Source organism: Mastacembelus armatus, chromosome 11, assembly GCF_900324485.2.
Source record: "Mastacembelus armatus chromosome 11, fMasArm1.2, whole genome shotgun sequence".
Taxonomy (NCBI): Eukaryota; Metazoa; Chordata; class Actinopteri; order Synbranchiformes; family Mastacembelidae; genus Mastacembelus; species Mastacembelus armatus.
Window position 1 is genome coordinate 20668043 of NC_046643.1, and position 22840 is coordinate 20690882.

At 41.9% G+C, this 22840-nt stretch overlaps 4 gene segments (V, D, J or C); 2 read left to right on the forward strand and 2 right to left on the reverse strand.

Annotated features, from left to right (window-relative positions):
* Nucleotides 1-885: 885 nt before the first annotated feature.
* Nucleotides 886-2161, forward strand: LOC113126315 (Ig kappa-b4 chain C region-like; the record flags this gene model as incomplete). The annotated part of the segment is given in 2 exon segments: nt 886-946; nt 1672-2161. Coding segments are annotated over 2 exon segments (390 nt in total), but the record flags the coding sequence as incomplete, so codon positions are not given.
* Nucleotides 2162-3394: 1233 nt separating this feature from the next.
* On the reverse strand, nt 3395-4275 carry LOC113126912 (Ig kappa chain V-V region MOPC 21-like). The segment is given in 2 exon segments: nt 3395-4007; nt 4224-4275. Coding segments are annotated over 2 exon segments (363 nt in total).
* A 2002-nt stretch (nt 4276-6277) lies between these two features.
* On the forward strand, nt 6278-7853 carry LOC113126316 (Ig kappa-b4 chain C region-like; the record flags this gene model as incomplete). The annotated part of the segment is given in 2 exon segments: nt 6278-6338; nt 7327-7853. Coding segments are annotated over 2 exon segments (390 nt in total), but the record flags the coding sequence as incomplete, so codon positions are not given.
* A 10610-nt stretch (nt 7854-18463) lies between these two features.
* On the reverse strand, nt 18464-18942 carry LOC113126904 (immunoglobulin kappa variable 4-1-like; the record flags this gene model as incomplete). The annotated part of the segment is given in 2 exon segments: nt 18464-18783; nt 18891-18942. Coding segments are annotated over 2 exon segments (372 nt in total), but the record flags the coding sequence as incomplete, so codon positions are not given.
* Between the last annotated feature and the right edge of the window lie 3898 nt (nt 18943-22840).

Genomic DNA, 22840 nt, shown 5'->3' on the forward strand with positions numbered 1-22840 from the left:
TCAGAGTTTGATCCACTGCCTGTAAAACGATCTGGAGTCCCTGATGCTCGACTGCTAGCATCATGAATGAGCAGTTTAGGACTTTCTCCATCTCTCTGTTGGTACCAGGCTAAGAGATGTTTGTTGTTCCAAAAATTAACATTCGGACTGGTCTTACATCTGATGGTGACCGAGCCTCCCAGAGCAGAGCTCACTGCTCCAGGCTGAGTCACTGTGACCTGGCCTCTGGACTCTGAGGACACAGAGACAAAAACATAAAGCAGCCTCATGGTTTTGTCGGCTTCATTTCACAGCGACGGATGTTCATAGAGGAGAGGAGTTGGATTCTCTGGACTTTACCTGTGAAGCAGCAGCAGAGGAGAGTCCAGATGAGGACGGCGATCAGAGTCATGTTTTTGGTGAGGAGGATTTCTGTGGCTTCTGTTGTCATGAAGGACAGCTGTCAGTCATCCAGTGTTCAACTCTCAGGACTATAAACTGTCCCAGAGCACTGGAGCATAGTGCTGCTGATGCAAAGTGGCTCTCTATGGAAATGTTATGACTGAGTCCAACAGGGACTTGGATCACTCTGATCAGGCTGATTATTCATGGATCAATCACTTTATCACATTATTGATTAGGAATGTGTTGATTTGTTTGGTGGATGTTTTTCTTAAATATCAGTTCTGAATGAATGAATGGTGGTGCATGTGCAACATTTAGTTTGAATTCAAGACATTAAAAATCCAATAAATATTCAACAAATGAATTAATTTGGGAGTTTTCTGGAGCTCAGTTTTAGTTCATGTTTATAACAGCAGCTGTGTTTAACAGGCTGTTTTTGTTGACTGTTTGTTTCAGACTCAGAGAGCCGTGTCTCTGCACTGAGAGGTTTTTGTACGACGCCTCAATCAGTTTGTATCACTGTGGTACACGTTCGGTGGAGGAACCAGACTGGAGTTTGGAAGTAAGTTTCTGCACAAATACTAAATATAATATTGTAAAGTGACATTTTAGATGCTGTTTTTAATGTTTCTGTCTGATCAAACTTTCATTTATATTTGTAATTTGTTTAGTATTTATGGTTTTATTCCACCTCCTTCATGAAGGTGAACTCAGAGCAGTTTGATTCAAGTTGCTCAAATTTAAACCACTTCAAGTCTAAAAACACTGAAACTTTAATTCTACTTTAAAATAGCTGAAAATGATTTTCATTTTTTCACCATAGTGACTATTATTACAGTGACTTCATTTCACTTAGTTTATGTCAAAACAAACAGTGAAGATAAAGATTTTGTGTCACATGTTATTTTATCATGTGAACAGTTTGTTAAACAATGACTGAAATCAACATGAAGTTCATTCAGGTCATTTTCTGTGTTTGTTTCTTTCACTAAATATTTGAATGTAAATATTTTGGATGTTTTTGATGATCCAGTTTTGTATCGTCTGTAGTTTGACATATTTCAGGTCAAACTGTGAGCTGACTGTCTCTGTGCTGATGTGCATGAGAGGTTTGTTAAAGGGAAGTGAAACAATGTGTGAGTCAGTGACTGGTGGAGCAGAAAAACCATCTGACACAAAGTCCTTAAAGGAGAAAATCCACTCTGACACAGGAAAGGTGTCCAGGTGTGTGCTGTTTGATTGACAGCTGTGTGGTACCTGTGCTCTAAGCCGATCGGTGTCTCCTAGGTGATGCCCGTCCCACCCTGACGGTGCTGGGCCCCTCCAGCCAGGAGCTGCAGCAGGGGAAGGCCACGCTCATGTGCCTGGCCAACAAGGGCTTCCCCTCAGACTGGAGTCTGACCTGGAAGGTGGACGGCAGCAGCAGCAGCAGCAGCCGGGAGGAGAGCAGGAGCCCCGGGGTGCTGGGGAAGGACGGCCGCTACAGCTGGAGCAGCACCCTGAGGCTCCCTGCAGACCAGTGGGGGAAGGTGGGCTCTGTGACCTGTGAGGCCACTCAGGGCTCCCAGAGTCCGGTCACAGAGACACTGAGGAGAGACCAGTGCTCCCAGTCCTGACCTGACTCACTGGGACTCTGATAGTGGTATTACTCTGAAACTGTCTCACTCTGAAAATCTCTTTCTATGTTTTTTCTTACTTCCAGATATGTTTGCTAGTTTTGTTTAACATTGATTGTGTCAAAGTTTCCAGACTAATAAAGATCTGATCATCAACTCAATTGGGCATTTGGGTGTTTTCTGGAGCTCAGTTTTAGTTCATGTTTATATCAGCAGCTGTGTTTTACAGACTGTTTTTATGAGGTATCATTTGAACTATTTGCACTTTAACCTTTTATTTATTCATCACATTCATTCATTGCTCTCAGCAATAGTTTATTTTTTAGCCCAGATGAGAGTAATAGTTAAGTTTAATTTACTTTGTTGCGATTAAAAGTTTATGTCCTCCTTAATTTTCCGAGGAAACAAATATTCAGTGTCTGAGGAAATGTAGAAATTGGAAACATAAAGTCAAATATCATCAGCATGTAGAGACACACAAATAGTGAAAAACTACTTTCAAAAGAAACTATTTTTATATTTGAGCAGTGTCAGTCTGAAGGAACAAAAGATCTGACAACAGACACTGTGATGCTTTGTCTTTACAAAATACAGGCATTAATTCTAATCCAGATATTCAAACTCGTCACACGTGAACATCATTGAAACATTTACATCAATTTAGAGACGATTTCTAGTTTTTACTTTTATGGAAACTTTTCCTTCACTGATGTTGGACAGGGAGGAACATCTGAATCTGTTGGACAGAAAAACAACAAAAAAACAACAACAATATGAATCTGTAGTTCAGTAATAATGTTGTATATAAAGCAATTACTATGCAAACTTTAAACTGCAACAAATCTGCTTTTTCAATATTTATGAGAAGTTACAAACAAAAATAAAATATTTGAATGATTAAATTAATAAAAAAGAATGTCAACATGGTCTATAGTGGGTCAGTTTCTTTATCCATCCATCCAGTTTCTATACCCGCTTTTTCCTGACAACCAGGTTCACAGGGATCTGCTGGAGCCTATCTCAGCTCTCTTTGGGTGAAAGGCAGGGGTCCACCCTGGACAGGTCACCAGTCCGTCACAGGGCCACATAGAGACACACAAAGACAGACAACCTCACACACTCACACTCACTCCTACGGGCAACTTAGATGCACTGATCAACTTAACATGCATGTTTTTGGACTGCGGGAGGTAACCAGACTACCCGGAGTAAACCCACGGAAGCACGGGGAGAACATGCAAAATCCACACAGAAAGGTCAGGTTGCGAACCCATGATTTTTTTGCTGTGAGGCAACAGTGCTAACCACTCATCCACCATGCTGCCTCAGTTATTTCACCTGTTTGTGAATTGTTTTTCTGTTCAATTTTTTTTTTTTTCAGTATAATTTGGGGACAAATGAGTATTTTGTAAAAGAGTTTGCTAATTGTAGTGTCCACCAGTTCTTTGGAAATATGTTTTTCCTGATGTGAAGAGCAAACATTCACTGTAACACAGAAGCCCTGATCTAAACTCTGCTTTAACTAGTTACTAAATTATATTTGTTGGATGAATTAAAAGTCATAAAATAATTAAAATTAATGTCAAAACATATTTTGATGCTAAACCACATATTTGGATGTTGTTTGAGGTTTAATGCAGCTGTGGAGTCAGATCAGTTCCTCTGCAGCTGAGGGAGGTTTTTGTACGACGTTATTTCACTGTGTGAACGGGAAACTGTACCCACTCTGTCCACAGTGATAAACTCCTGCATCTTCAGCCTGAACTGTACTGATGGTCAGAGTGAAGTCAGTCCCAGATCCACTTCCACTGAAACGATCAGAAACTCCAGACTGACGGGTTGTAGCTGCATAAATTAGAAGATTAGTAGCTTCTTCGGGTTTCTGAAAGTACCAGTGGAGGTAGCTGCCCATATTAGAACTGGCTTGACATCTGATGTTGACAGTCTGTCCTGGAACAACAGACTGAGATCCAGGAGACTGAGTCAGGGTGATTTGTCCTGATGAACCTGGAAAACATGAACAAGAGGAGAAGGCTTATTGAGACCAGTCCAGCTTGGAGAAAGACGATCATCATCCAAACAGAAGAGGATCATTTCTTTAACATGGACAATAGATGGAAGAAGCTCAGTGCTGCTCGTGTCAGCGTTTCTCCATCAGAGCAGAACATCATTGTGGTGAACCTGGCTGCATCCTGAAGCAAAGTTTTCAGAAGAGAGTCTCACCCTGAACCAGGAGCCCCAGGGTGGCCAGCAGTAGAGTCAGAGACATCATCATCATCATCATCATGGTGCTGCCGGCGTGTGGGTGGCTCTGAAAGGCCTGGACGGCCACTGATCAACACTGGCCTCTTAACGTCTGGAGCACAGAGGCAGGACACATATGCAAACACACAGAGTCAGTCAGCTGCAGCTGCCCTCACCATGGCAGCCTGCTTCCTCCTCACTGCTGCATATTCACATGTACAGGATCAAACAGTCTGGCAGTGAACTCGTCCACTTCTTTGTAGATTGATGTGAAAACAGCTGTGACATGTTTGTGTGTTTGCAAAGTGGAGATTTCACCAAGTGAAGCTGAGACATGAGTTTGCCAAAGTGAAATGATGCTTTGACTCTGAAGCCAGTGTGGATCATTTGTCCCAAAATGCTCAGAGGAATGGAAATTTGAACATCCACAGCTCAGTGACAACTGGGAAAGTCTATGTGCTGAGGATGATCATGTGATGGGACTGAAAGCTGCACACAGAACTTTTAGTCTCACTGAGCTTGTTTGATTTCTGAGTTAATAGTCAGAGAGAGTGTGTCATCCCATTTGCTTTGGCAGGTTCAATCTCTGCAGTTCTATATATGTTGATGTAGGGATATGAGCTGTATGTGCAGAGGCTGTTTGGGTCTTTGATCATCAAGGTTTCTGCTGCTGATGACTTTAGACTGGACTTGGAAGAGGACTTGAAACAGCTGGGATCCAGTATGAGCCTGAGGGCAAAGGTCATGAGCAGACATTTTCTCACTGACTGTCCCAGTTTGGCTCATCTTGATTCTTTGGCCAATCCCTTAAAACCATGGGATTATACTGGGAAATGAAAGGATGGTGAGACGCTGTCATGGAGAAAGGAGTTTAAATTCCATCAACATCATTTTGGATCATTGGACCTATTTTTGTTAAATGTTGATTTGAACTGTGTGTGTGTGTGTCCTCAGTGAACTGTATCAGGCTCTGCAGTAGTTTCCAGCTGCAGCAGTCAGTTCAGTTTCTGTTCAGTCTGACTGAGGGAGGTTTTTGTACGACCATTTTTCACTGTGTGAACACATCCTGACTATTGATGTAGTGATAACTCTGACAGTAATAAACTGCTGCATCTTCAGCCTGGACTCCACTGATGGTCAGAGTGAAGTCAGAGTTTGATCCACTGCCTGTAAAACGATCTGGAGTCCCTGATGCTCGACTGCTAGCCTGGTGAATGAGCAGTTTAGGAGTTTCTCCATCTCTCTGTTGGTACCAGGCTAAGAGATGATAATTGCTCCAAACATGAACACCCTCACTGGTCTTACATCTGATGGTGACAGAGCCTCCCAGAGCAGAGCTTACTGCTCCAGCCTGAGTCACTGTGACCTGGCCTCTGGACTCTGAGGACACACAGACAAAAACATAAAGCAGCCTCATGGTTTTGTCGGCTTCATTTCACAGCGACGGATGTTCATAGAGGAGAGGAGTTGGATTCTCTGGACTTTACCTGTGAAGCAGCAGCAGAGGAGAGTCCAGATGAGGACGGAGATCAGAGTCATGTTTTTGATGAGGAGGATTTCTGTGGCTTCTGTTGTCATGAAGGACAGCTGTCAGTCATCCAGTGTTCAACTCTCAGGACTATAAACTGTCCCAGAGCACTGGAGCATGGTGCTGCTGATGCAAAGTGGCTCTCTATGGAAATGTTCTGACTGAGTCCAACAGGGACTTGGATCACTCTGATCAGGCTGATTATTCATGGATCAATCACTTTATCACATTATTGATTAGGAATGTGTTGATTTGTTTGGTGGATGTTTTTCCTAAATATCTGTTTTGAATGAATGAATGATGGTGCATGTGCAACATTTAGTTTGAATTCAAGACATTAAAAATCCACTAAATATTCAACAAATGAATTAATTTGGGTGTTTTCTGGAGCTCAGTTTTAGTTCATGTTTATAACAGCAGCTGTGTTTTACAGACTGTTTTTGTTGACTGTTTGTTTCAGACTCAGAGAGCCGTGTCTCTGCACTGAGAGGTTTTTGTACGACGCCTCAATCAGTTTGTATCACTGTGGTACACGTTCGGTGGAGGAACCAGACTGGAAGTTAACTGTAAGTACATTTGACTTCAAGATTCATTCAAATTAAAAGTTTTGACTATTTTTATTGAATAAAATCAGACTTTCCTTTAATATTTTGGCTGATAATTAAAATGCAATGTTGAAGAGAATGTTACAGACGTCACTGTGTTACTGATACAATTCTGTCTGATGAAGAAACTCTGATGTTGCTCTCTGAAATTTTCATTTGGACAGTTTGTACATTTTAATATGTTGTTTTTACAAAGAAACATTTATTTATTGAAGACAATATTCTGGTTTATAATTTGTCCTGTTTGGTTTTCAAACTTGGACTGAAAGAAAATCGACTTCATTGATTTGTGTGTAATAATGATAAAACTTCAGCCAAACAAATCTGCCACAATAAGTTGGAGAAATTCAAATCATTGCATGTGTTTTTCCTGAAGCTTCATTCAGGACTGAACAGTTTAATATCAGGTCAAATCCTCCCAGTATCTGATGAACATCATAACCTGACCCGAGCTAATTGAACTACTTGCTGTATTAGTACGATTAATATTAGAGCTGGGAAACATTTCAGCATTAAAAACTCTGTGAGCAGTGAAATCTGTGCTCATGGTCCAGCAGTGATGCCTGTGTAAATGAGACCTTCTCTTATGAGATTTGGTTTGAACTAAAACATGTGGAGGATCAAATAAAAGCCTCACACTCTGGCTTCAGTGCAGCATTTGGATCCTTGAACACTGATGTTGAAGTTTGTTCATGAAACTAAAGAGTTTCCTGCTTGAAGCTGTTTATCTTTAGCACCAAAACCTGCCTGTTGCCACAGTTCAGCAGTGATGCCTCTCTGTTGCCATGGTTACTGAGCTCAGATAAGGAAACGAAACTCCGAAGACCGGTTTTGTCCGACGTGAGGAAGACCAGCAGAACCAGCAGCCTCCTCTGCTGGAACCAACAGGGTGGAGTTTGTTTTCTCTGTGTATGAGCTGTCTTCATATTGTCTCTGTCTCCTCCTCCAGTGGGTCGAGTGGTCCCCAACCTGACGGTGCTGGGCCCCTCCAGCCAGGAGCTGCAGCAGGGGAAGGCCACGCTCATGTGCCTGGCCAACAAGGGCTTCCCCTCAGATTGGAGTCTGACCTGGAAGGTGGACGGCAGCAGCAGCAGCAGCAGCAGCCGGGAGGAGAGCAGGAGCCCCGGGGTGCTGGGAAAGGACGGCCACTACAGCTGGAGCAGCACCCTGAGGCTCCCTGCAGACCAGTGGGGGAAGGTGGGCTCAGTGACCTGTGAGGCCACCCAGGGCTCCCAGAGTCCGGTCACAGAGACACTGAGGAGAGACCAGTGTTCATAGTCCTGATCTGACTCTGGGACTCTGCTGCTGGTTTTACTCTGATTCTGGTTTTACTCTGTAACTGTTCTCAGTCTTTGTTCTGCAGCTCTGTCTCCCTCTGGTTCCCTCCCTCCTTCTCTAGTTTCATGTTTTATCTATAAAGTTTTTGTGCTTGTTACAATTTGAATCATCACAGTAAATAAACATTATTTCATCAAATGACTTGTTTTCTTGTAATAGTGACACAAAATAATGTTTCTGTCCCAATAGTTTTATTCAACTCAGAGAAATTCAAGTGTTTAGATGTCATTGGTGGAAACTCTCAGGTTGAAATTCATTTACAAAGTCATCAAATCTGCCAAGACTGAATCATTGATTTGATCAGAATCATAGAATATGATCAGTTTATTAGATAAGATCAATTGAATTATTCCCATGTCCCATGAGTCACAGTGTGGCTGTGATTGTATAGACCTACATTAACATGGCCTACCCCAGTAAAACAGTTACTATTCATTGCAGCAATAGCTCCAAGATAAAAACTATTTTTGAGTCTTTTTGTTCTTGCTTCAAACGTCCTCTACCCTCTGGCTGAAGGCAGCAGCTCAAACAGATGTTTACCTAGTCCCAGATGTTCCTCGTGATACTCTGCTCCCTTTTCAAGCTGCCGGACCAGTCTAGATGTTCCACAGAGGGTCGGGGGCCGCCGGGACTTTTCTGGGCCGTATTCAAGACTCTCTGGAGAACTTTATTTCTCTGTGACTGTGCAGCTGACAAACCACACACACATGCAGTAGGTCAGTGTGCTTTCAGTTGCACAGCGATAAAAGGACACCAGCAGTTTTTCAGGCAGGTAGTTTTTCCTGAGAATCCTCCAAAAAGACATTTGCTGGTTCACTGACGTTAATGTGTTTGTTCTGTTTTATTGGTCAGAACAACAATGTGAAGTCTGAGTAATGTGTCAGTTATTTATGTTGCAGTGCATGTGTAGTTTATGTAGACAGCAGGAGTTTTTAATTATTCATAGCCACGACTGAAGGAAGAGAGTAGTGCGATACAATACACTCATAGACATGAATGGAAAAACTGTGTGTGTGTGTGTCCTCAGTGAACTGTTTCAGTCTCTGCAGTAGTTTCCAGCTGCAGCAGTCAGTTCAATTTCTGTTCAGTCTGACTGAGGGAGGTTTTTGTACGACCATTTTTCACTGTGTGAACACCCACTGACTGTTGATGTTGTGTAAACTCTGACAGTAATAAACTGCTGCATCTTCAGCCTGGACTCCACTGATGGTCAGAGTGAAGTCAGAGTTTAAGCCATTGCCTGTAAAACGACCTGGAGTCCCTGATTCTCGAGTGCTAGACCAGTAAATGAGCAGTTTAGGAGTTTCTCCATCTCTCTGTTGGTACCAGGCTAAATAGTGGTAACTCCCAATATAAACATCCTGACTGGTCTTACATCTGATGGTGATGGAGCCTCCCAGAGCAGAGCTCACTGCTCCAGGCTGAGTCACTGTGACCTGGCCTCTGGACTCTGAGGACACACAGACAAAAACATAAAGCAGCCTCATGGTTTTGTCAGCTTCATTTCACAGCGACGGATGTTCATAGAGGAGAGGACTTGGATTCTCTGGACTTTACCTGTGAAGCAGCAGCAGAGGAGAGTCCAGATGAGGACGGAGATCAGAGTCATGTTTTTGATGAGGAGGATTTCTGTGGCTTCTGTTGTCAGGAAGGACAGCTGTCAGTCATCCAGTGTTCAACTCTCAGGACTATAAACTGTCCCAGAGCACTGGAGCATGGTGCTGCTGATGCAAAGTGGCTCTCTATGGAAATGTTCTGACTGAGTCCAACAGGGACACTCTGATCAAGCTGATTATTAATGGATCAATTACTTTATCACATTATTGATTAGGAATGTGTTGATTTGTTTGGTGGATGTTTTTCCTAAATATCTATTTTGAATGAATGAATGATGGTGCATGTGCAACATTCAGTTTGAATTCAAGACATAAAAAGTCTAATAAATATTCAACAAATGAGAAAAGGTGTGGAGATAGTCTTCACCTTGTCAAGTTTTTGTAAAGGTATAAAAGTAATAAAATATAATGAAATGTTTTGTATTGATTCCCCATCACCATACTGTCCTCTTGATACAGATTTTGTAATTTTATGAAATTTATGGGAAATTATATTTTTAGGATCTACAGTCACAGATGAACTGATGTAGTCTTGGCTTTTAGAGTTTTTTTTAAATAAATTTGAAGCATTTGCACTTTAACTTCTTTTTTTCAACACATTCATTCATTGCTCTCATCAGCACTTTAATCATTTTTCCCAGATAAGAATAATTTTTTCATTGTGTTTAATTTATTTTACAAGCATGTATTTCAAAGTTGATGTCCGTAATAAGTTTCTGAGAAAAAAATCTTCAGAATGTTTGAGGAAACTTAGAAATTGGAAATATAAACTCAAATATCATCAGCATATAGAGACACACAAAGAGTGAAAAAGTACTTTCAGATAAAAATATCTTCACATGTGAACAGGGGCTGTCTGACAGAACAAAAGATCTGTCAAAACAAAATATTTGCTTTCCAAAATAAACCATTCATTCTAATCCAGATATCCGAACTCAGGAGGATCAACATCACAAGAACAATTACGTCACTTTATAATCATCTTAAGATCTCTATTTTTATTTTTGAGGAAACTTTACCTTCACACAGGTCAATTACAGTGTTACAGTGTGCTCCTGTGTGTTCACCATTTTGACTGTATACAACAACAACAAACACTCCAGGATCAGACACACCAGCTCCAAGATAATAGTCCTCTCCCACCTGAGCTCTCCCACCTCAGCACAGGACCTCAGCTCCTGACACCAACCTGCCCTCAGTCCACACTTTACTTTACTTCTGTCTGGCTGCTAATGTGGGCCTTTGAAATCTGTAACATGCCTAAAGAAATACCACACTAGATTCTTGGTGTAGATGTTTATAAATCTGTGGAGCCTGTGATGTCATTGACGTATGTATGGACAAACACAGCTGTGTATGTGTCCATGTATACACATAGCAATAATTTTGGAGACTTTGTCCGGTTGATGAGGTCGGAGGTGACTGTTTGAAGTTTAGCAGAAAAACTGTTGGACACAGTGATCATCATGTGTTTGTGTAGGTTTGTATTTCTACCTTATTTCTACCACTTTTTCAGACACCTATTTGAGGGTTAAGACTTGGTTTTAGGGTTAGGGTCTATGGTTTTCATTATTTCTATGAGAGTCCAAATAAGGATAGAAATATGAGTTGGTGTGTGTGTGTGTCCTCAGTGAACTGTATCAGTCTCTGCAGTAGTTTCCAGCTGCAGCAGTCAGTTCAGTTTCTGTTCAGTTTGACTGAGGGAGGTTTTTGTACGACCATTTTTCACTGTGTTAACGGCCCATTACTATTTACCGAATGGACACTATGACAGTAATAAATTGCTGCATCTTCAGCCTGGACTCCACTGATGGTCAGAGTGAAGTCAGAGTTTGATCCACTGCCTGTAAAACGATCTGGAGTCCCTGATATTTGAATGTAAGCATCATAAATGAGCAGTTTAGGACTTTCTCGATCTCTCTGTTGGTACCAGGCAAAATAATGTTTGTTGTTCCAGACATAAACATCACGACTGACCCTACATCTGATGGTGACCGAGCCTCCCAGAGCAGAGCTCACTGCTTCAGGCTGAGTCACTGTGACCTGGCCTCTGGAACCTGAGGACACAGAGACAAAAACATAAAGCAGCCTCATGGTTTTGTCGGCTTCATTTCACAGCGACGGATGTTCATAGAGGAGAGGAGTTGGATTCTCTGGACTTTACCTGTGAAGCAGCAGCAGAGGAGAGTCCAGATGAGGACGGAGATCAGAGTCATGTTTTTGATGAGGAGGATTTCTGTGGCTTCTGTTGTCAGGAAGGACAGCTGTCAGTCATCCAGTGTTCAACTCTCAGGACTATAAACTGTCCCAGAGCACTGGAGCATGGTGCTGCTGATGCAAAGTGGCTCTCTATGGAAATGTTCTGACTGAGTCCAACAGGGACTTGGATCACTCTGATCAGGCTGATTATTAATGGATCAATCACTTTATCACAGTATTGATTAGGAATGTGTTTATTTGTTTGGTGGATGTTTTTCCTAAATATCTGTTTTGAATGAATGAATGATGGTGCATGTGCAACATTTAGTTTGAATTCAAGACATCAAAAATCTAATAAATATTCAACAAATAACTTAAGGTGTGGAGATAATCTTCACGTTGTCAAGTTTTTTAAAGGCATAAAAGTTGTAAAATATAATGAAATGTTTTGTACTAATTCCCCATCACCATACTGTCCTCTTAATACAGATTTTTTTTATATGCTTGTATTTAAAAGTTTCTGTCCATTATAGGTTTTTGTGAAAAAAACCTTCAGAATGTTTGCGGAAACTTAAAAATTGGAAATATAAACTCAAATATCATCAGCATATAGAGACACACAAAGAGTGAACAACTACTTTCAGATAAAAATATCGTCACATGTGAGCAGGGGCTGTCTGAAATGTTTGTATTTCTACCACTTTTTCAGACACCTATTTGAGGGTTGATGGTTTTCATTATGCCTATAAGAGTCCTAATTAGGATAGAAATATGAGTTGGTGTGTGTCCTCGGTGAACTGTATCAGTCTCTGCAGTAGTTTCCAGCTGCAGCAGTCAGTTCAGTTTCTGTTCAGTCTAACTGAGGGAGGTTTTTGTACGACCATTTTTCACTGTGTGAACACATATTGACTGTTGATAACATGAAAACTCTGACAGTAATAAACTGCTGCATCTTCAGCCTGGACTCCACTGATGGTCAGAGTGAAGTCAGAGTATGATCCACTGCCTGTAAAACGATCTGGAGTCTCTGATACTCGAGTGCTAGCTTCATAAATGAGGAGTTTAGGAGTTTCTCCATCTCTCTGTTGGTACCAGTGTAAATAGTTTGAATTATACACATTCTGACTGGTCTTACATCTGATGGTGATGGAGCCTCCCAGAGCAGAGCTCACTGCTCCAGGCTGAATCACTGTGACCTGGCCTCTGGACTCTGAGGACACAGAGACAAAAACATAAAGCAGCCTCATGGTTTTGTCGGCTTCATTTCACAGCGACGGATGTTCATAGAGGAGAGGAGTTGGATTCTCTGGACTTTACCTGTGAAGCAGCAGCAGAGGAGAGTCCAGATGAGGACGGAGATCAGAGTCATGTTTTTGATGAGGAGGATTTCTGTGGCTTCTGTTGTCATGAAGGACAGCTGTCAGTCATCCAGTGTTCAACTCTCAGGACTATAAACTGTCCCAGAGCACTGGAGCATGGTGCTGCTGATGCAAAGTGGCTCTCTATGGAAATATGAAGGGTGAGGCCCCTGAGGGCTCCCAGAGTCCTGTCAAACTGAGGAGAGACCAGTGTTCATAGTCCTGACCTGCCTCCTGGAATCCGCTACTGGTTTTACTGATTTTATTCTGACACTGTCTCATTCTGAAATTCTTTATCTTGTTCCTGACATTCAATTTTCAATTCAATACATTTTTATTTGTATAGCGCCAAATCACAATACAAATCATCTCAAGGCACTTTACAAAAACTGAAACTAAAAACCCAACAATTCCCTTATGAGCAAGCACTTGGCGACAGTGGATAGGAAAAACTCCCTTTAACGGAAGATAAAACCTCCAGCAGAACCGGGCTCAGTTTGGGCGGCCATCTGCCTCGACCGGTTGGGGTGAGTGGATAGAGCAGAGAGAAAAGAACAGCAACAATAAACAACAACGGAGATCAGAGTCATGTTTTTGATGAGGAGGATTTCTGTGGCTTCTGTTGTCATGAAGGACAGCTGTCAGTCATCCAGTGTTCAACTCTCAGGACTATAAACTGTCCCAGAGCACTGGAGCATGGTGCTGCTGATGCAAAGTGGCTCTCTATGGAAATGTTCTGACTGAGTTCAACAGGGACTTGGATCACTCTAAATTTAAAATTAGTTTTAGGGTGTAAATGTGTGGAGATAATCTTCACCTTGTCAAGTTTTTACAGGTATAAAAGTCATAAAATATAATGAAATGTTTTGTATTGATTCCCCATCACCTTACTGTCCTCTTGATACAGATTTTGTGAATATGAAATTCATGTGATTTAATATTGATAGGATCCACAGTCACAGATGAGGTGATGTAGGTTCAGGTTTTTAAGTGTTTTATTATAAGATTCTAAATGAAGGATCCTTTGCACTTTAACTGTTTAACTGAGTAATAATTTTGTGTTTAATTTATTTTATCTATTTAAAAGTTTATACCCATTTTCATTTTCTGAGAAAAAAATCTTCAGAACATCTGAGGAAATGTAGAATTTGGAAATATAAAGTGAAATATCATCAGCATATAAGAGACAGCCAAACACTCACAAAAAGTGAAAAACTAATTTCGAATAAACATATTTTTACATGTGATCGATGAATAGATAATTCTTTGTCATGGCACATTTCAGTACAACAAAATTCTCTTTGATGATAGTCTCTTACCCAGCAGCATTGTGTAATTCCAATAAGTAGCAGCGATGATGTGACTAAAAAGGAATTAAAAGGACGATGAATAAAAACGGTGGAATGTCCATTAAATGTGAAATGCAGTGTAAGGTGCAAGTCTAGCTCAGGTATCCAGCAGAGTTTTCACAGCCCTTGGGAAGAAGCTGTTTTTCAGTCTTTCTGTCTGTGTCCTCAGGACTCTGAGCCTGCCAGAGGGGAGGGTGTCAAGAAGACATTGTCAAGGGTGTGTGCAGTCAGACTTGATCTCAGCTCTGTTTTTCAGCCGGGCAGCATGAACATTTTCCAGGGGTGGAACAGGGGCACCGATGATCTTTTGTGCAGTCTTGGTGAGCCGTTGCAGTTCTTTCCTCTGTCGTTTAAATTTCTTTAAGTTTGAGAGTTGCTAATTCTCAGGAACAAACACAAGTGTGATGAATCATCTCAGGTTTAATTTCATGCCGCATGGAGAGAAGACTTCTCTAAGCATTCTCTGACTCTGTGTTATAGTACTCAGGTTTATATATGTTTAACAAGAAAGGGGTGGACTAATCTTGAACAGACCCCACATGTTTGTTCAGGTATCTATCTTCAGCCTTCTTACCATCAAAGAAACAAATTGTTGGCAGTTATTTACAGCCCTTTACCCTAAAACACTAAACCAATAAAACAGACAAAACTACATACATCAAATGGGTTAAGTGAATATTCATGTGACCCTTTGACCAGGTATAAAACCCCCACACCGCTCCTCCGGGGTGCAACAGGAGAACCACACCGTGATTCCAAAGCTCAGGACACTTTTTGTGTTGCACTGGTAGAAGTTAGTGAGGAATTTCTGTGGGAGCTGTGTTTTTCTAAGGGTCCGCAGGAAGCCAAGTCTCTGCTGGGCTTTTTTCAGCAGCTCCCTGGTGTGCATCATGTCCTTGGAGAGATGAACACCAAGGTACTTGACGTTCTCCACCTGTTCTACTGCTTCTGCACTGATCACCAGACTGGCGTGCGTTGTGTCCTTGTGGTTCCTGAAGTCAATGACAAGCTCCTTTTGTCTTGCTAGTTTTGAGGCGCAAGTCATTGTTCTGACACCAGGATGTGAGGGCCTGGACCTGATGTCTGTGTCATCTGCGAATGTGTATAAATAATTGTGTTATGAATGGGAGAGCAGTCATATGTGAAAAGTGAGTATAAGAGAGGACTGAGAACACAGCCTTGAGGGGTGCCAGTGGTGAGGATGGTGCTATTAAAGGAGATGAGGTCTCCAAGTCTCATGTTATTTGTGTGTGTGTATGTGTGTGTGTGTGTGTGTGTGTGTATGTGTGTGACCTCAGTGAACTGTATCAGTCTCTGCAGTAGTTTCCAGCTGCAGCAGTCAGTTCAGTTTCTGTTCAGTCTGACTGAGGGTGGTTTTTGTATGACCATTTTTCACTGTGTGAACACCCACTGACTGTTGATGTAGTGTTCACTCTGACAATAATAAACTGCTGCATCTTCAGCCTGGACTCCACTGATGGTCAGAGTGAAGTCAGAGTTTGATCCACTGCCTGTAAAACGATCTGGAGTCCCTGATACTCGAGTGCTAGCATAGTAAATGAGCAGTTTAGGAGTTTCTCCATCTCTCTGTTGGTACCAGGCTAAACGATTCGAACTATACACATCCTGACTGGTCTTACATCTGATGGTGGCGGAGCCTCCCAGAGCAGAGCTCACTGCTCCAGGCTGAGTCACTGTGACCTGGCCTCTGGACTCTGAGGACACACAGACAAAAACATAAAGCAGCCTCATGGTTTTGTCAGCTTCATTTCACAGCGACGGATGTTCATAGAGGAGAGGAGTTGGATTCTCTGGACTTTACCTGTGAAGCAGCAGCAGAGGAGAGTCCAGATGAGGACGGAGATCAGAGTCATGTTTTTGATGAGGAGGATTTGTGTGGCTTCTGTTGTCATGAAGGACAGCTGTCAGTCATCCAGTGTTCAACTCTCAGGACTATAAACTGTCCCAGAGCACTGGAGCATGGTGCTGCTGATGCAAAGTGGCTCTCTATGGAAATGTGATCTGTGAAGCCAGCAAGGGCTCCTAGAGTCCTGTCACTATGGAACTGAGGAAATACCAGTGTTACAAGTCCTGACCTGACTTACTGGGACCCTAATGCTGGTTTTACTCTGTGTTACGATCCAGCTCCCACATGTATAGTTAAGGAGAGAACACACCTACACGACAACCCATGAAGAAAGCAAGAACAGCTGATATTTTCGCAAACAAAATGGGTTCATTCCAACTTAGTCTCACAACGAGAAACAAAAGTGAGCAAAGTGGGAGACCATGGGGTGGGGCCAAAATAAGTGAAAGTAACAAAACAAAACACAGATCTACCTGCCACTTGGCTAAACCACTAATAAACAAAAGAGATCCTAAAACAAAAGATTGGGCAACTTGTCTACCAAAATGGTGGTGCATACAAAACACAGGGAAGGCGACACCCTCTAACCAAGTGTGTCTAACAAACAACATCCTACTCGTATGCAAAGTGTATAGGGTACCATGTCTTACCACGGTCTCTACTTCACAACACAGTGAGAGCAGGATTGTATCAACTACAGACAAAGAAAAGGAAAGAAAGAGACAATGAGGCCAAAGAAATTTGCAGCATGCAGCACTTTGCCCATGCCCTTCATACACAGCACCATCTGCATATCCACTTCCTGCCTGTCTTATAGGGGTGTTTTCCTATGATTCCTATCACCAACTAAAGTTTAGAGGTAAAGGCAGGTGTTTTTCACAATATATTTAGCAACTACACCTTTAAGAGGATGAAGAGTGGAAAGGCAGTTGGTCCTGATGACATACCTGTGGAGGTATGGAAGTGTTTAGGAGAGGTGGCAGTAGAGTTTTTGACTGGGCTACTTAACAAGATCTTGGAGAGTGAGAGGATGCCTGAGGAATGGAGGAGAAGTGTACTGGTGCCCATCTTTAAGAACAAGGGAGACCTGCAGAGTTGTGGAAACTACAGAGGAATAAAGCTGATGAGTCACACAATGAAGTTATGGGAAAGTGTAGTGGAGGCTAGGCTGATATCTGAAGTGAGCATTTGTGAGCAGCAGTGTGGTTTCATGCCAAAGAGTACCACAGATGTGGATGTTTTGGATAAAAAACCAGGAAGGAGGGGGGGTGAGGAGGGACAGTGAATACATTGGTAAAAGGATGCTGAGGTTAGAGCTGCCAGGAAGGAGGCCTAGAGGAAGACCAAAGAGGAGGTTCTTGGATGTAGTGAAGGAGGACATGATGATAGTTGGTGTGGGTGAGGAGGCTACAGAGGATATGTCTGTGTAGATTCTCAATCGTCCACGGGAGGTTATCTAGAGGTTGAGTCATGGCAACTGGAGTTTCTGTTCTTTAAAGCTGAAATGTTTCGCCACCCATTCAAGTGGCTTCATCAGTCTGAGAGAGGCTGGACTGGAACCCCCAAATTTATTTCCCAGGTTAGTTTCACTCCACCCTTGGCCCAACGGCTCACTAAGTGGGCTAAAGCAAATCAGGTGAGAGTTGTTAGACCCACGCCCCTGAGTTGGTTTCACTTCACACCTAGTCTGAATAGGCTCGTTAAGTGACCAAAGGAGTGAGCTCAGGTGAGAGTCATTAGGATCTAATGGTGGACTCATTCTGATTCCCCAACTGTCTGCAGAGTCTGTCCTTCCTGAGAAACATTGGATTTGTTTCTTAATTTGCTGGGAACAAAGGATAGGGCTGGATGGATGCATATGATTCGCTGTGGCGATCCCTGAAGGGAGCAGCTGAAAGGAAAAGAAGATGATTTAGCAACTACATCTTTAGAAGAGCTGACCTGGAATGGAATGAAAACAAATACCAAAAGTAAGAAACTAATTAAATGAAGAGTTTTGTAGATGTTTAACAAGTCAGATAAGGAAAACCAATTCCAAGCTTCCAACTAATATTAGGAGGTCATTAGCATAAAAGCTGATTTAATGATGGTGTTAATTCAAAGATGCATTGGGATTTTAAATGTCAGCACCTGGATCAAATAAAAGTGTAAAGAGTTGTGAAGAAACAATTCAGAGATGTGTCATGATTCTTTGTGAGCACATACACCAGATACAGTAGTTGTTCTATAGACAGTTTAACTGATGTGGGTCAGTGAACTGTATCAGTCTCTGCAGTAGTTTCCAGCTGCAGCAGTCAGTTCAGTTTCTGTTCAGTCTGACTGAGGGAGGTTTTTGTACGACCATTTTTCACTGTGTGAACACCCACTGACTGTTGATGTTGTGTAAACTCTGACAGTAATAAACTGCTGCATCTTCAACCTGGACTCCACTGATGGTCAGAGTGAAGTCAGACTTTGATCCACTGCCTGTAAAACGATCTGGAGTCCCTGATTCTCGAGTGCTAGCATAGTAAATGAGCAGTTTAGGAGTTTCTCCATCTCTCTGTTGGTACCAGGCTAAACAGTGGTCGCTGCCTGAAACATAAACATTCTGACTGGTCTTACATCTGATGGTGGCGGAGCCTCCCAGAGCAGAGCTCACTGCTCCAGGCTGAGTCACTGTGACCTGGCCTCTGGACTCTGAGGACACACAGACAAAAACATAAAGCAGCCTCATGGTTTTGTCAGCTTCATTTCACAGCGACGGATGTTCATAGAGGAGAGGAGTTGGATTCTCTGGACTTTACCTGTGAAGCAGCAGCAGAGGAGAGTCCAGATGAGGACGGAGATCAGAGTCATGTTTTTGATGAGGAGGATTTCTGTGGCTTCTGTTGTCATGAAGGACAGCTATCCAGTGTTCAACTCTCAGGACTATAAACTGTCCCAGAGCACTGGAGCATGGTGCTGCTGATGCAAAGTGGCTCTCTATGGAAATGTGAAGTGTGAGGCCCCTGAGGGCTCCCACAGTCCTGTCACAGTGAAACTGAGAAGAGACCTCCTGGACTCCGCTACTGGTTTTACTGATTTTATTCTGACACTGTCTCATTCTGAAACGCTTTCTCATTTTATCTTATTCCTGAGATGTTCACTGGTTTTGTTAAATGTTGTGTTTCAATATTTCCAGAGTAATAAAGATCTGATCATCAGATCAGTTGTGTTTCCATGTATGTTATTCATTTATTTATTCATTAGATTATTTTAACATTCACAGACAAATTGATGTAAATACACTGAGCCTGTGTCAGTGATATATAGTAAAAAACTTAATTTAAAATTAGTTTTAGGTTGTAAAGGTGTGGAGGTCATGACCTTGTCAAGTTTTTAAAGCTATAGTTTAAACTATTTGCACTTTCACCTTTTATTTTCAAAACATTCATTCATTGCTCTCGTCAATATTTTACTTTTTTTTAGCCCATATGAGAATGTGGTCTACCTGCCAACTGGACCCTCTACTCACCACCTTAGTTAAAGCCTGCACCCACTCCCTCTCTCCTCTCATAACCAATATTATTCACTCTTCTCTCTGGTTCTGTTCCATCATCTCTAAAGACTGCTAAAATCACACCTATCCTCAAAAACCCAGCTTACTTACTGGGCTTTTCTTACTAACAATAATTTGTATGAACAATTCCAATCTGGTCTTCACCCCCTCCATAGCACTGAAACAGCTGGGGTAAAAATTACAAATGACTTCCTGTTAGCTGCAGATTCTGGACTCATCACTATTCTCATCTTCCTTGATTTAACTGCCGCATTTTATATAATTTCACACTTCACTCTCCTTCCCCGTTTATTATCAGTTGGTATCATCAACACTGCACTCACCTGCTTTCATTCATACATCTCTGGCCCCACTGTTCACACAGATCCCATTTCTCATCTGTTAGTACTGGTGTTCCCTAGGGCTCTGTCCTGGACACCTCTCCTAGTCATTATATACTTACTCCCACGTGGACTTATTTTCCGTAAATACAATATACAATTCCACTGCCATGCAGATGACACCCAGGTCTATCTTTCCTCTAAACCCACCACTGCGCTTCCCCCTTCCTCCCTCTCTGACTGCCTCTTGGACATGAAAATGTGGTTTTCTCACAAATTAAACAGTGATAAAATTGAGTTTTTGCTCATCGCTACCAAATCTACCCTCTCTAAAGTTGACATTTTCTCTCACTTCATTGATCACTCCGCTATTCCCCCTCCCCTCAGGTAAAGAATCTGAGTGTCACCCTTGACAGTACCCTCTCCTTTTCAGCTCATATTAACCATGTCACCAGGGCGGCCTACTTCCACCTCCATACTTTCAATCGTCTGCGCTCATCACTCACTCCCTTTAACACTGCCATCGTCATACATGCCCTCGTCACATCCAGGATTGATTACTGTAATTCACTTCTATATGGTTTACCTCACAAATCCCTCCATAAACTTCAACTGGTCCAGAAATTATCTGCCCACATCCTCTCAAAAACCCCCTCCTCTGATCACATCACCCCAGTACTTAGACAACTTCACTGGCTCCCCGTCAAATTTCAAATCTATTATAAAATTAAATATTACTACTCCCTTCTAAAGCTCTCCATGAGCATGAACCCCCCCTCTTTCTCTTAGACCTCCTACAAATATATACTCCCTCCCGCTCACTACGGTCCTCTACAGCCAATCTCCTGTCCACTCCACCTGCACACCTGTCCTCGATGGGGGCAGGAGCTTTCAGCCACTCTGCTCCCCACCTCTGGAACTCTCTCCGACCTAACATCTACTCCATAGACTACATGTTCATTATAATTTCCTAAGAAAACAAATATTCAGAATGTCTGACGAAATGTAGAAATTGGAAATATAAAGTCAAATGTCATCAGCATATAGACATACAAAAAATTTTAAAAAACTACTTTCAAATAAAAATATTTTTACATTTGAGCAGTGTCAGTCTGAAAGAACAAAAGATCTGACAACAGACACTGTGATGCTCTTTCTTTACAAAATAAAGGCATTAATTCTAATCCAGATATTCAAACTCAGCACACGTAAACATCATTGAAACAATGACACAATTACTCAGTGAAGCTGAGACATGAGTTTTCCAAAGTGAAATGATGCTTTGACTCTGAAGCCAGTGTGGATCATTCGTCCCAAAATGCTCAGAGGAATGGAAATTTGAACATCCACAGCTCAGTGACAACTGGGAAAGTCCATGTGCTGAGGATGATCATGTGATGGGACTGAAAGCTGCACACAGAACTTTTAGTCTCACTGAGCTTGTTTGATTTCTGAGTTAATAGTCAGAGACAGTGTGTCATCCCATTTGCTTTGGAAGGTACAATCTCTGCAGTAAGGCAAGTCAAGTTTATTTATATAGTAAGGTTCATACACAGAGTAATTCAAAGTGATTTACAGAAATAAAAGACAAGTTAAAAATACATCGGAAAGAAAAGAAACAGCAATTAGTACAAAATGAACTTTAAATCAAATTACAGGATAAAACACTTTCAGTTGTCATATGCTGAACTATAAAGAAAAGTTTTTCGCTTGGACTTAAACATTGCCAGAGATTAGGCCTGTCTAACATCATCAGGAAGACTATTCCAGGTTTTAGCTGCATAAAACTGAAACGCTGCTTCTCCATGTTTAGTCCTGACTCTGGGCACGAAAAGAAGGCCTGTCCCTGATGTTCTCAGAGTCCAAGATGGTTCTTATGGCACCAAAATGTCAGAGATGTAATGTGGTGCTGAGTAATGAAGAGACTTAAACACAAGCAGTGCTGTTTTAGAGTCTATTCTCCGAGCGACAGGAAGCCAGTGTGGACACCTGAGAGTAGGAGTAATGTTTTGAGAGCCCCATGAGCAGTTACAGTAATCTAACCTCCTGGAGATAAATGCATGGATGAGTCTCTCCAAGTCTGGATTAGACATGATCTCTTTGATTCTGGCAATGTTTTGGAGATGGTAAAATGCTAATGATGTAATTGATTTAATGTGGCTGTTAAATTTCAAGTCTAAGTCCATGAATACCCCTAGATGTCAAAACTGATTTTGAGATTTTAGAGAAAGAGACTCGAGGTTACTGCTGACACTTGCTCTTTGTTTCTATGGCCCAAAGATGATTATTTCAGTCTTGTCACTGTTTATTTGGAGAGAGTTGTTTTGCATCCACAGAGTGATCTGTTCAATGCAATGACACAGTGAATCGAGCGGTCCATATTCACCTGCTGTGAGTGAAATGTAAATCTGAGTGTCATCTGCATAGATATGATAGGACACATTATTGCTGTGCATTAACTGGCCTAAAAGAAACATGTAAAGATTGAACAAAAGGGGTCCCAAGATGGACCCCTGGGGGACCCCTCATATCAACACCATTTGCTCTGAGACACTGTTACCAATTTCAGTGAAGTACTTTCTGTCTTCAAGATAGGACTTTGTAACAGGATCCAACAGTACTAAGACAGACTCTGCCAGCGTTGGTGTTCAGACGAATGTCATTTGTCACTTTGTAGATTCACTTAATATATATGTTGATGTAGGGATATGAGCTGTATGTGCAGAGGCTGTTTGGGTCTTTGATCATCAAGGTTTCTGCTGCTGATGACTTTAGATTGGACTTGGAACAGGACTTGAAACAGATGGGATGCAGTATGAGGCTGAGGGCAAAGGTCATGAGCAGGCATTTTCTCACTGACTGTCCCAGATTGGCT